This window comes from Aptenodytes forsteri, unplaced genomic scaffold (genome assembly GCF_000699145.1).
Source record: "Aptenodytes forsteri isolate BGI_AS27 unplaced genomic scaffold, ASM69914v1 Scaffold109, whole genome shotgun sequence".
Classification (NCBI taxonomy): Eukaryota; Metazoa; Chordata; class Aves; order Sphenisciformes; family Spheniscidae; genus Aptenodytes; species Aptenodytes forsteri.
This window is the reverse complement of record NW_008794431.1, coordinates 2,346,595-2,361,088: the sequence shown is the minus strand read 5'-3', so window position 1 is coordinate 2,361,088 and position 14,494 is coordinate 2,346,595. Positions and strand designations below refer to the sequence as shown.

General features: G+C 42.0%; 1 protein-coding gene across 1 annotated transcript in view; it reads left to right on the top strand.

Moving 5' to 3' along the window:
* The window catches only part of FAT4 (FAT atypical cadherin 4), a gene marked incomplete at its 5' end in the record, with an annotated part of 155,217 nt that overhangs the window by 74,689 nt on the left and 66,034 nt on the right, over positions 1-14,494 (top strand). Inside the window, 3 exons of the mRNA XM_009289508.2 lie at positions 4,603-4,734; positions 9,012-9,273; positions 11,782-12,132. Coding sequence (XP_009287783.1) covers positions 4,603-4,734; positions 9,012-9,273; positions 11,782-12,132 — 745 coding nt within the window. The remainder of the gene's footprint in view (positions 1-4,602; positions 4,735-9,011; positions 9,274-11,781; positions 12,133-14,494) is intronic.

Here is a 14,494-nt window from a genome sequence, read left to right as displayed (position 1 = left end):
CCCACCTCGCTACAACCTCCTTTCAGGTAGTTGTAGAGAGCGATGAGGTCTCCCCTCAGCCTCCTTTTCTCCAGGCTAAACAACCCCAGTTCCCTCAGCCGCTCCTTGTAAGACTTGTTCTCCAGACCCCTGGAGAACACACACACACATGTGGATAGAGCAAAGCTTTCTGATTTTTTCATTTCCCCTTGAACAAATAAAGCAAGGCAATATTTTGAATCTATTCATCGGTTTTCCATCACAGTCTTAACAGATTTAGAAGTGTCTGTGACTAGTTGTGTTCCCATGGCTTCTGCAGAAATTCAAGGTTGTTCAGAGGAGCAATGCCTGGACTACCGGCAACATGCTTCACTACCTTTGCTGCTCCTGTATTTTATTATATTTGAGTCCTCTGAGTGACAGTAAGAAGTTTGGGGTCCTATACTAAAGGTACTGTTGATGTAAGTAGGGATCGAGGATTTGTCAGATGGAAAGTTGGGAAGGTTTTTGGTTGGAGACTGGCCGTAGTGCAGTACTACCAGCGGTCCAAGGAGCACTCTCAGGTGACTGTTTGTGTCTCTGGCTTGCATCCTAGAGTCACGTTGACTGACGGGTTTGAGGTCAGGCAAGAATATTGCCCACGTTGGATAGATTTGGAGAAGGGGGTGGTGGTTATCGCTTTCCGTGCAGCCTGAGCATGTTGCTTCCTACAGTCATACAGACGTTGTCACCTAATGGTTCCTTCCTGTTCCAGGGACCAAGGTTTGGACAAACCCTTTAAGCTCCCTTTTTCCTTCCTGTGGCATATTTCAGGTTTTGAGGCCGCTGGTTTCCTAGATACTTTTTCTTGTACTTGCTGTTGTTGCTGGTGGGTGTTTTGCCATCGGTGCAAGCTGAGAGCACAGCCCATGTTCTGTAGACCCTTCTGAACATGATGCCCATGGTACAGATGGCCGGTAATACTGCCATGACTACCTTGTCTTGCCTTCATTAAGTCTGAGGCAGAATTGCACATAATTATTAATTGATAGCATATGATATGAATCAAACTGTGTATTTCAAGAATCTGAGTGACACACATTGATATCTTCATGCAAATGTAATGTGGGATTAGAAAGACAGAGGCAGTTGGTTGGGGAGAGATTTAGTTTAGATGTTTGATTAAAGCTTTATGGATTTTTTTTTTTTATTTTTCCTCCCCAGTAAAGATGTGATAAGACATGCTGAAATCTTCCAGTGCCCCGTGGCAATGAAAGACTTTGTGGTTGCGGTTGTCCTGTGAGCTTCTGCTTGGGGTTAGAACTTCTGAAATAATTTCAAAGTGAAATTAATTTCTGAACTCCTGAATAGAAGACTAGACGTTCAATTTACACCCGAACTTGTTCAGGATGTATACTTTCTTAAATGAGGCCTTTGGCATAAAACTTAATGGACTCTGTTTTGGGGAAAATGTGAAGATTTTCCTCAAGTCCTTCTCAGAGATGTATTAGTTGAGTGAAATTTCTGCAAATGGGCACATTCCAGGATCTTATTCCTTAGGTTTGCAGTACTGTGTGTAAGCTGAAGTAACAGGTTGTAGCAGAAGTAAAAAGATAGCTTTACTCAGGGATGCTAATTAGCCTTAGCCAACAGTGAATTATGAAGCAATATGCATTATCTAAGCCCTGTGGCTAAATAGTAAATCATGGTGTAAATGCTCTTTAAAAATATTGTGGTCTTTTTCTAAAAATTTCTCTTCCTTATTTAAGAATTTCTTATTTTTCCACCATCTAAAGCCCATCTTCAGTATAAAATAGTGCCTTTGTTTACTTGTGAGCTGATTTTTCAGGATAAAATTACTTCCTCTATTATTATTCTCCTTTTTTTCAGTTCTCCGGAATCTGACTTTATAATTAATTTATTTTGTGTCACAACCCGTAGCCATTTGTATTCTTGGATTCTAACTATTTTACATTATGCAAGCTGTAGGCAATGCGCTGCTCCTAACCCAAAACCCTAGAAGCTGTCATATATTTTTCATATGATTTTTACAAAGGGCAATCTCCCATCATGAAAATGGGTTCTGGTGGTGAAATGTCACCTGCAGCTGAAACATTAGCTGCGCATGACATATATGGTATGAATAAATAAATTGCAGGGCTGCGCAGCTGCTTTACCTTGAAACCGTATCTGGGGAAATGCTATACTTTGAGCAGCAAAGCATACATGGTTTGCTGTGCCAGTTCATAGGGCAGGCCCCGCTTGGCAAGGATAGCTGGCAAAGTCCTTCGTCTGTCATTTCTACTGCGTCTCCCCCGTTTCTGTGACTAATTGTCGCCCAGATGCAGCAGTCACCGTGAAAACCAACGTAGGCTGTTTTATTCTCTGCAAGTTTGTGTCTGGTTAGTTAGTTGTCGAATCATTGCTTGTGATGCTCCTGTCAGCGCTTGTGCTTCTGTTATCAGGGATTTAAATTTGATGATAAAACCTCCTGGGTTAATCTGTCTCAGGCCATGAAGTGTTTTATGTACCATTTGTGAATGGTCAAAGGAATTAAATATGGTATAAATAAATAACAGCCTTCTATAAAAGGCCATGTAAGGCCTATAGGACCAGTGTTTTGTCTGCACTTCCAGCAGATATATCTAATATTGATTCCAGATATATCCAATATTAATGTAATATTGCCCCTGTTTTTAAAGACACTTCAGTCCTCTTTAATGCTGTGGAAAAGTTCTGGCAGGCTGACAGTAACACTAACTTACTGTGGGCACAAATACCGAACACAAACTGAAGAAAATAAAATAATTAAAAGAAAAAAAGCTCTCTTACTTGAGGTGACTGAGGGTGGCTTAGATCCCCAGGTGGAAGGTGTCTCCCTGTATGGCATATATACTGACCAGAGACCAATGTCGCCATCATGTTCATGAATGACCTAGATCTCTCTACCCTCTGAAGAAATCCTGTTGGAGGAAAAATGCTTATCAGGGAAACAGCTGAGCTCCTCGCAGCCTTCTCTGAATTAGGAACGTCCTCTAAGGCAGAAGAGACAGCTGTGTGAGGATCAAATATACCCTCAGAGTATTTACATGTCTACAGCAATTTATATTTTCGGGGTCTTTGATGAAGAACAGTAGTATGGCACACCAAGTCTGTTCCATCACGAAGTCTAGCACTGGTGGAAACGTTAGGCTTTCTGAAACAGTTGCCTTTGGGAGGACAGGAGGATGGAGCATCCTTCAGGATGTGGCCTCAGGAGGCGCACAGAGGACCGATAACCCTAGGGTGCAGCCGCTGAGAGCTCGAGGAAAGATGCAGCAAGTGAGCCCGGGTGACTCAGTTGTTCTGCGGGGAGAGCCAAGCCTCTGTCGCTAAAGTGCTTATCTTTGGGATCGTCCTGGTGATCGAGTCAGAACGGCTTTGCAATTGGTGGTCTGTATGAAAACAGAATGAAAAAAGAAAATACTGTGGCAGGTGACTAGAAATAGTAGAAATCGTAGACTTCAGATCACCAGAGATATCTGCATTGATTATATCCAGAGCAGCCTAACCCGTATATTTTCAACTAAGTGCAGGGAGATCCCTTGTGGATAACGGCATGGCAGGTACTGTAGTATAAGTAATATTTTGTCTGTCAACCTAGGTATCTTCTTTTAAGTCATCCATACCTTTGCCTCCCTTCCTGTGCAACAGCCCTATCTACCTTTCTGTGTTCCTTGATGAGCAATAAAGACAGACTTCCTTCGGCTACTCGGTTTTCTCGTTAGCGGGTCTTCAGAGTTTGGTGGCCATGTAATATTTTGGGGCCAAAACAAGCCTGGTTTTTTTCATGATAAATGTAAAACAGCTGTGTCCTCTTTTCTTTCTTTTTTGGAGTATTACATGCCATACCCGGCAACAAGGGAAAACGGAGCTCTGCAGCTTTTTTAATTAGCATCAGCAGGGCAGCAATCTTGCTGGGAATAAATAACACACAACAACCTTTCAGAAACTATCATTACTACTTGGAAAAGCATACAAATATCGCATGTGAAAAGAACACTTGTTTAGGTGTGCGTAGGCAAGGAGAGTAGATGCTAGTGGGGTGCTTCTAAAGTAACGTTTATGTTTGCAACTAGAGGAGAGCTTTGAGAGAGAGAAAAACAGATTGTTTTTTAAAAAAATAGAAAGTGCAAGGGTGTTTTTTCCTCCCTCACAACGGAGAGTTGCCAATATATAAACATTTCAGAGAGAATTTTACACCACCTCATCTTTATGTCAGGCAGCATTTAATGGTTGAATGATCTCCTGCCCCGGGACTTGGCAGCTATCCTCCAGGGGCCGACTTTGAGGATTACAATGACAGTCTATCAGTGGATCTTTTCCAATATAAACTAGACTAGGACCATTTAAAATCGGTTGCTATCAACAAGTTAAATTAACTTTATTTATGTTAGAGGCTTTCCTATGAGTATTTTATAACAATGTGGAATTTTAATATCTGGAGGGACTTTTCCTGTTGTTGGTGTGATTTGGGAATGTTCTAATTCATGTGATTAAGAACAATTTACCTGATTGCTTTCAAAATTATGTGATTTGTAACATTCAGGTCCAATCAGCGTCTAACTCAGTGCTCACACTTTTTCTGATTCCTGCTTTTTACAGGTGGAAATAACACTTCAGGATATCAATGACAACCCACCAGTATTCCCCACAGATATGCTTGATCTGACTGTAGAAGAGAATATAGGAGATGGATCTAAAATATTGCAGCTGACAGCCATGGATGCTGATGAGGTAGGAGCCTGGTTTCATATTTGAATATCTGTACTAAAAATGCTATTCGGGAAATACATGTTTTTACCTCTTTCCTTATTCCCTTTGTGAGAGCTTGGCCTTGGGAGTCGTCGTGGTCGTGCTTTAAACTGCATTTGGCCCATTCACAAAACTGAGTCACACACAGGCAAACACACATGAGCAAGTGAGACAAACACTCTATTACTTGAAGGCTGCTTACTCGTTTGTATATAATGAATTACTGTTTTCCTAACATCTCTTAATGAGCGGTTCCACTAATGGCAAAAAATGCCCCACGTTTTGGTTTTAGATGGTCTTGTTGTTATCAGTCTCATCATACACCATACCCGATGACTTGGTGAAGGTGCTGGACTGCCCAGCTTGTGATAATGATTTATTGACATTCAGTTTAAGACCACAGCTTGAGATCGAAACTAACTTTGAAGCGGAGATGATGTAGTGGAGCCCAATTTCAAGGTGTGCAATAAAATTAACGCGAGATGAGCCTTGGAAAACAAGAAAACTTTTAACCTGCTCGCCCTTTGACTAGAACTACTTAATATCAATATTATCCTTTCCTAAAGAAGGTTTTATTTCACCAAAAAGAGGGGAAAAGAAATAATGCTGAAGTATGTGCTCTGTACATGAACTGGTTTGCAAAATCGTTTTGCCCGCTTAGATTCATTACGGTGAGGACGCTGCAACTAAGGAGTTACTAAGAAACTTGCAAAAGCCTTTGAGCAACTGATGTTAAACAGTTGGCCAGTTGGCGTAATGAGGGATATTGTAGTCTTGTTGTATGCGTCAGGCAAATATATCCACATATAATTTGATGTATTCATTTCTTTTGGAAAGTAAGCTATGAGAATGTTAATCATACTGTTTCATTCACTTGAACTGATTCTTTCCACTGGGGAAAGGCCTAAAAAGTCAATATAAGCGTGCAAAGAAGTTTGTGTTGTCATTAAAATATAGGGTTACACTTGACAACAACGAGCGATTCTTGCATTCAAATAATAAGGTAATTCAACCCCCTCAAGAGAATTTTATTTTTGGCTTTCTTTGTGTTAGCTTGGTTATCTGTCCTGTCGTTGTTAATTGATGTACTTAATCTTACTACTCTATGGGGAACCACTGGAACACCCTCAGGAATGGTACGAATGTGATTATGATTCTTTCCTTTATTTTCTGGTAGCAGCCTGACATACAGACAAAAAAATAGGATTTTGGAAAGGTGCATATCTGTAACAAAAATTGTAGCTGTTTGTCTTCAGTTTAGGAAGAAGAAGATATTGAACTACCACTCTCTGCTGTGATATGGCGAGCAGATATCTAAGATTTTTAGCAATATATTATGCTCCAGCCTCTTTTTGACCGTTCCTAAACTGCACCTAATATGTTACCCATTTTGAAGCACTCCATCCAGTGGGAACTGATTTGTTACCTTAGACAGAAACTAGTCAATCTTTTTATAAAAAGGTATGATTTCAGTTTCCCTACCAGAACATTTGTAACTCAAACCCTTTGCAAAGAGTCTAAGGTTTTTTAGCAATGTGCAGTTTGGGTTCGACATACTTGCCTTTCCCCCCTGCTCCCCATCCCTCTTTGAAGTTGACAGTGAACGCTCCTTGTTTTTCGTATAATATTCCTGCGACATTACGCTTCTCTGGCTTCTTTCTTTGCACGTGCAACCCATATATGCAGCTCAGTAAAGCGGCACGCTGCCTCTGCTACGTGCACAGGTGCTTTCAGAATCAAAGTTTTAGCTTCAAAAGGGTAAGTGACGGTACCCTTAAAACTCATGGCTGAGTTGCGTACAAGAACCCCTCTTACAAATGTTTTAAAATAGTAGTATGAAGGCAGCAAATTTCAAACCCTTGTCTGTTACAATAAGGACGTTGTAGAGATCTGAGAAAAGATGTAAAGACATTCTCTAGGTGCTAAGTGGTACCAAAGGCTTTAACAATGAAAACAGCTTCTAGCACTTTGCAACTTTTTGAAGTCAGTTGTCGATGGGAAATTTCTATACAGCTTTTTAATAGGTTTTACATATCTGTATTTTATTTTGCTTCTCCCCTAACTCATGTGAAGTTACTAATTTGATTAAACCAGTAGCACACGTGGCTGCGGTTTTAGCTGTGCTCTATTAGGAGGACGCTGGCTAGTCAAACAAGCGGTGAAGAATGTGGTCACCTCCAAAATCTTAAGTTCTCGTCAGATGTTTTTGCTAAGCCATGCAAGTGGAGGAAAGTGTGTGACATCCCCCGGGTACACCTGAGCACACAGATGCAGTGCACGCTGCAGCACTGCGTGCAGCTTTTCGGGGCTGGGCACCTGTAGAAGCTTGTTTTCTTTCTAAATTTCATTTTATCAGTTAGCTCGGTCCGACTCTTTGAAACAACGCTCCAGAGAAAGAGTTTGGCACGAGGCAGTCTCGTAAGGTCAGGTTACTAATGCTTGTCTCTCATCTCACAAATATGAGCGGGTGTTTATCTCTGTTAATTTGCTTTTTTAGGCAAGAGTCTTTGAAACAGCTACAGAATTTCTTTCTCCCTGATCTCTTTTTCTGTTGTTTACCGCAGAAGTGCCACTCGCGTGCCAGTGGCAGGTTTCAGCTGTGAAACCCGAGCTCTGGCCTGGTACCAGGGGAGGGCACGGTAAATATCTGCTCACCCACCAAAACGCATTGCCGGGCGTAGTCAGCACGCGGGGTATAGGTACGTGTATCCGATGCTGGAGGTTGCCAAACCTTCAGTGCCCTTAAGCCTGTCTTGAAAAAGGAGGACGTGACCCCAGGATCTTAGGTCCCTTTCTGTTTTCCCTTAAAGACCAATGTCAGTCTGCTAAGAAGGAAAATTTATAGCTGAGTACTGGCTTTTGGGGGAAATGTCACCCAAGCTGGTGCTGGGCGCTCCAGCCAGCCACTTACATCCCCTGGACCACCTTCTGGCTGCAGCATCACACTACACAACCCATCCCCAGGAGATGGATGAAAACAAAGCTCAGGCAGCATCCCTTTTTCTAGGAAACCTCAGTACTCCTCAGAGCTAAGACCTGTAAGGCGGATTGATTTTCTTGGTAATAAAATGTCACCCAAGCTGGTGCTGGGCGCTCCAGCCAGCCACTTACATCCCCTGGACCACCTTCTGGCTGCAGCATCACACTACACAACCCATCCCCAGGAGATGGATGAAAACAAAGCTCAGGCAGCATCCCTTTTTCTAGGAAACCTCAGTACTCCTCAGAGCTAAGACCTGTAAGGCGGATTGATTTTCTTGGTAATAATCAATGATACAGACTGGATGCAGTATCTGCATCTTCTCTTAGCGTTTGTGATGGTGTAGGGCTGGGGCAAAATGCACGGTGTCAATGTTGTTTGAATGGAAGTTTCCATATTTTTTTTCCTAAGTTTTCAGAGTGAAGCAGAGTTGATGTGGGTTGGGGGGGGGGGGAGGTGATAATTTTTCTGTGTAAAATTACTTTTCCTTAATTTTCCTTTTAACCAAAATGCTCAACGTCCGTATGAATCCTTTTTTTTCCAAGGATGAATGAGATACTTTGACTCAAAAGCAAATGCATTTGACTTCCAGCACAACCTAAGAGGTCAGAACTGTGATTTTAATGACACATGATTTGTCACTTTGGGGCTGTTTATTTACAGGGGTAAATGTGTTTCCATGCAGAAACTGGCCTTTGAGGGGCTGCTGCAAGCATGACTCCCATGAGTTTCTCCTGAGCAGGAGCTGCAGCTCTTGCCGTGCGTGCTGGCTGGTGGAGCTGCCGCGTGGCTGTCTTTGGTCCTCCCTCCTTGCATCCCTCCCTCTCCTCCTCTCTCCATCCCACCTCCATCGAGCGGGAAAGGCAGAGCTGATCCCGCTGGCAGGGATTTAATTTAACCTTTGAACATAAAACAAGAAGAATAAACACTGATCCCTATTAAGAGGGAAGTTGTTACACTGCTCAGTGATGCTGGCTTGAAATTAAAACAGGTATCGGAGCTTTATGGTATTGACTGGATGCGATCCTTTTATGAACAGTGGAGCAAAAAGTATCTGGGAAATCTCGTCATTTCACGTCTCATAAATAAAAACTGTGTGCGTATGCGTCTTTACTGGGGGACTGAAGCAGGGACTGAGCAGGAAGGCTGTTTATTGAAGGAAACTGTTCTGAAAAATATTCGCCAAGTGCAGTTACTGGAACGATTCTTGTCTTACTGAAAATTATGATGTGGTTTTCCTGGCAAATAACTTGATTTGACCACTTCTGTTTTTACTTAGGGAGCCAATGCCCTCGTCACATACACTATTATCAGCGGTGCGGATGATAGCTTCCACATTGACCCCGAGTCAGGAGACCTGATAGCCACGAAGCGCCTGGACCGGGAGCGCCGCTCCAAGTACTCCCTGCTGGTTCGCGCTGATGATGGCCTGCAGTCCTCAGACATGAGAATAAACATCACTGTTAGCGACGTTAATGACCATATCCCCAAATTCTCCAAGCCAGTGTATTCCTTCGACATCCCGGAAGATGCCACTCCAGGTAAATAGGAAACGGCCCTAAAATTGACTGAATTTTTTCATTTTGACAATCCAAAGGGACTGGAGGGGGCAGGGGTAGCAGACCTGTCTGGCTTGGCCAGGAGGCAGAAGATGCTGAAGGCGTCTGTCGGATGGGGCAGAGAAACAGAGGGAATCGCGTCATGCTGAAAGTCTGCTTGCTAGGAAATCTCTGTCACTAGTGAGGTCGAATGTCTTTTCAATGGGAAATAGAGAAATGGTTGCCACTCAAATAAATCCTAGATGCAGAATAGGAATTATGCCTGTATCCCGATGGAAGCCTCTGAGTGCGACTACATAAAAAAATAGCAAACAGAAAAGTAGGAGGAGGATACAAACAGTATAACCTATCACGAAGGTGCAATGGTGATGCTAGTATTGATTCAGTGAGCCGTCTTCAGTGAATATGACTTAAAATACTTAATTCATCAAGTGTAGGATCACAAAATGGGTGACCATTGAGCAGGCAGTAATACACTGATTCCTTAACTATATTCCCTACATGCACCCAGTTACTAACCCTAACATCGTATGTCCTTGATCTTATCTTTGACTTCTGTTTTTGACAAGGTTTTTGTAGAAAATCTAACCTTTAGATAGTTAATTCTGGTTCCTAAATATGATCACTGACCTCTTAAGTTGTTGTTTTCTTCTTTTAAAGCTTGTTTCATATGCAAGAGTGTTTTGATGTTTAAAAGTTAGGTCGTAAGCTAGAAAATATTTAGACCAAAAAAAAGTTTTCAAAAACTGTGCTATATTATATGTCTCCAGATGAGAAATTAGTATTACTTGCAATAAAAAGTTTCCAGTATTTTATACAGAGTGCTAGCATAAAAGCAGTATCTGCTGGTATTAGTAACTGAAGCATCTTAGAAGCTTGTTCTAAAACATGAATAAACAAAGGAGGTGCAAATGACACGGTGGTCGCTTTCAAGCTTTTATTAGGGCTCTGACTTATAAGCGTGGGAGGCTCAGCTTGGGGCAACCAAGATTACCCCCATGCCTCCAACTTTTGCACTCTGTCCCACAGTCACAGTCCCAAAATTCAGTGGTGTTTTGCGTTAAAGCATTACAGAGCAATCAGCTGCACCTCAGGAATCTGATCTGGAAGTAATCGAGACATCTGTGTAGCACGGGGTGGTTTGGTTGCTGATCCCCAGCTCTGCTCTTCTCCCCTGTCACTCAGAGTCCTGAGGCTCGGTCCGTTTTAACGGGAATAACCCTGGAAATGGTGAGCCTAATTCCCTCCACGTTAAGATGAGGCTTCTCTCTCCAACCATTTGCGGGGTGTACGTTTGTGCCTTATACCCGGCTCAGCAGTGATGGATGCCGAAGGAAGAAAGAGGCTGGTTTTGTACTTGAAGTGCTGCAGCTTCTCCTGTTGGGCTCTCCAGCGGTCCCGGAGCAGCTGGCAGGCTCATCCTGAGGGGAAGCACCGCGAGGTTTCCCCTTCGGGGCTCCGCTCTCTATCCCAGAGAGTAATCCCTGTTCCCCTTGCAGTCTGGCAGCTGCGATTGGGAATTGTACCTTCCCTGGGCCTCAGCGAGGCTCTCTGCTGAGCTTCCCTGACCCCGCTGTGCTGCAAGCTCGCTGGAGGGCTGATAATCTCATCCAGTTTGGGGACAGCCCTCTTCACCAGTTAACGCGCAATCAGAAACGTTAAAGCGTTTCTGGATGTAAAAGATACCAGCATATTCAGCTGGATTAAAGGAAGTTGTAGCACTATTCTTCATTCTGATGATAAGCAGTTTTCATTGTCACGTTGCTCAAAAATAGTTAACTGTGCTGGAATGCGTATAATTCATCTGGTTCCATGGAAAAGAAATTAAATTATTTACTTTCTTGGAAATGAGCTGATCTTAATTATAATTAGTGCTCAAAATACTAAAAAGTGACGATTTCCAAACTTTAGTAAGATAGGTCAGTCGTGCGAACGCAGCTATGCAGAAATGAAAACAAGGGCACAAATTCACAAGGAGTTGAATTTCAGAAAACAGCGAAGAACGGACCCCTGTAAGGTTTCTAGTTTCCTAACCGCAGTTACCCTGCGAAGGCACTTTTGCAAAAAGTAGAGCCGGGATATTTGGTATGCACTGACATTTCGGTTTCTGCATTTAGAAAGAAATATCTAGAAGGTTTCAGAACTCATATTTGTCTGTGGACAGACAAATAGAAAATACCTAGCAGGAGAAAAGGTATTTTTGCCCCAGTTGATATCTAATCTTGGACGTGTTCCCGTTTAAAGATAAAAGCAAATATTCCTGGCCATTTCCTGGGTTTTTTTTAGTAGCCCTTTAAAACAAACACCATACTGAATACTGTTCCTTTCAGCTTTGAAAAACCTTTCATTGTAGTTAGCCATACAATATTGAGGCTTGGATTTCTGCTGGAAGATACCTCTCTACAGAGCTGCTTGAGGATGAGCTGGCTCTGACCGCGCCAGCGAGCTGCCTTTTGCGAGTGACTGATTTTGCTCTCCTGTCACGTGCAGGTTCCTTAGTGGCAGCCATTCTAGCCACTGACGACGACTCCGGTGTCAACGGGGAAATCACCTACACCGTAAGTGAAGACGACGAAGAGGGTATCTTCTTCCTGAACCCCGTTACCGGAGTCTTCAACCTGACTCGCGCGCTGGACTACGAAGCACAGCAGTATTACATTCTTACCGTCCGCGCGGAAGATGGGGGAGGCCAGTTTACTACCATCAGAGTGTACTTCAATATATTGGACGTCAACGACAACCCGCCAGTGTTCAGCACGACCTCATACAGCACGTCTTTGATGGAGAACCTGTCTCCAGGATCTGCTATTCTCAACTTCAGCGTCGCTGATGCGGATGACGGTAGGGGTTTCCCCATATTCTGTCTCTCTGATGATAAATACTTATTTCACCGTAGCAACGTATTAGAAGACCTAGTAGAAAGGGCAAATTAGGGCTATCCTTAGGATGCCATCGTATGCTAAAATTCACCGCGCGCTGTGTAAATAGAAGTTATTTTTCCCATATTTCACATTAGGTTTAAGTTGGTGGTTTCTTCCTTATTTTTATTTGTGATAAATTAAAAATACAGTCAAGTACTGCTTCTAACTGCTGTTGCGGAAATAAGTTGCAGAGCTGTGTTTTACCTAGAGCATGTTACAGCAGTTGAACACCGTGATTTTTCCGCTGGTGCTTAGGCAGCTGTGTTTTACCTAGAGCATGTTACAGCAGTTGAACACCATGATTTCTCCCCTATTGCTTAGGTTGCACATTTAAATTAGACCTAAGTGTTCCTTCAGATTGTTTTTTTTCTTAAAGTTTTTAATATATTCTAAATAAGGTTCTGGCAATATGAGACATCATCTACAATCATCTTAAATGTACTGTAACTTTTAAGTGCATCATGAAGAGAATTGTGATCTACAGGGTATTGACAGTGGAGGTTAAAAACTGATTAAAGGAGATCATGGGAAAATTTCTCATTAAAATAAGCTTTAATCTTGAGTTTATTATGGCATCTAGAAGGTGTTAACGTGTTGGAGTGTAAAAGATACAATCTTTATAGCTTGCTTAACCATTTTGCCATACAGTTTATGTCCAAGCCAGAATAATTATAGAATATGGCCATAAAATACATAAAAATCATTCCATAGCGTACTGCGTTTTCTTAAGTGTCCACAGACATTAGTCAGTGTGACTTCATACAAAATTATTCATAACGCTCACAGTGACTTTACAGGTGAAGGTTATTTTTGTGACATGTTAAGCAACCTTGTCTCCTCTCAACCTGACACTGGCTCAGCGAAGCCCCTAGAAATGCTGACATGTGTGTGCTTCAAGCGCAAAGCACCTACATGCTTCGAGGAATCACAGTTTACGCACGCAAAACGACTGAGCTGATCAAGATTACTCAGTAAAACACTTTTTCCTCAGGCAGTGCTGCGTTGTTGAACTCAAACATTTTTCTGGGAACATAAATTTTGTGCTGATGGATAGAACTTTCCATGGCAAAAATTGTGCGACTGGTTTTGAGATCAAACTGAGAAAGTGAGGGAGAAGAGATTCCATAAGATAAGCCAACAAGTCAGAAATTATAACTTGGTGATATTGGCTATTCTTGCATGGATCTCTCTTTCACCACTCTTGTTAAAGCTTTTATTTTATGTAAACTAACTCTAAGTTGCAGGAGGAACTTGTGCTTGCATCAGGCATATCCAGGGAAAGGATTGTTCCTTCAGACCTGTAGATAAATGGGTTTGTGTCTAGTCTATCTCCTCTTTTATTTCTTATTTTCCTGTTAGGAGTACAATGCTTGGTTTCAAATCTTTTTGGAAGTTAATTTCACTTAACCATTACGGGTCTGTTTTCCTTTTCTCTTGCACCTCGTACATTAATTTCCGTCTGCGTGCAGTGGACGTGAACTATATCATAGCACTGACGTATCGTTTTACATTCATCGTGCACTCAATTATCAAGGAAGCAAACGAGTATTTGAGGAGCAGTGCAATGAAAAGTCAGCTATCTTGCCTTTTATATTTTCTGGCACACTTACTTTTTCTAACAGGCTGGATTTAAAATCAATAGGGCAGAAATTTCATTCCAAGAGCGTGCCAGGTTGAGTTACCCCATAGGACTGTAACTTCAGCAAATGTTATGATCTATTGGTGTTTCTGTTTCAAGCCTAAACTTGTTATCCTGCGTCATCTTATGTTTATTTAGAGTACAGAAATAGCTAGTACTATAGTCCTCTGCATGTGGCTCACAGATAATGCACTCAATGCACACAAATATAATTTTGTTGATTGTTTATGTTATAAGATCCCACAGTTTGAAGGGGCTCTGAAAAGACATTGTTTTGTAATGAGGCATGCCTGTTGTTTTGGGATAAACACTGATAAAAGACAAAAACATGTTGATAGTGAAACTGCTCCCATTTTCATTTTCTTGTTCAACACACCCCTTGGGAAACAGTAGCTGTTTATCTCAGCTTGGACAGTTTCATATACAGATGCATATATCAGCTACAGCTCTTGGTTATTCACAGAGCAATAAAGAACTCAGTTTCCTTAACACATCCATTTTGAGATTCAGATTTTAATTTTTTCCACATCGAATTAACAGGAAAAATCTCAGGGCAAAGCACACGCTTGTCTATTTCTTAAAAAGGATAGCAAGGTATCCTCCAGGCAAAAAACCAGTGGGATTTCCCAGTTAGACTCTACAG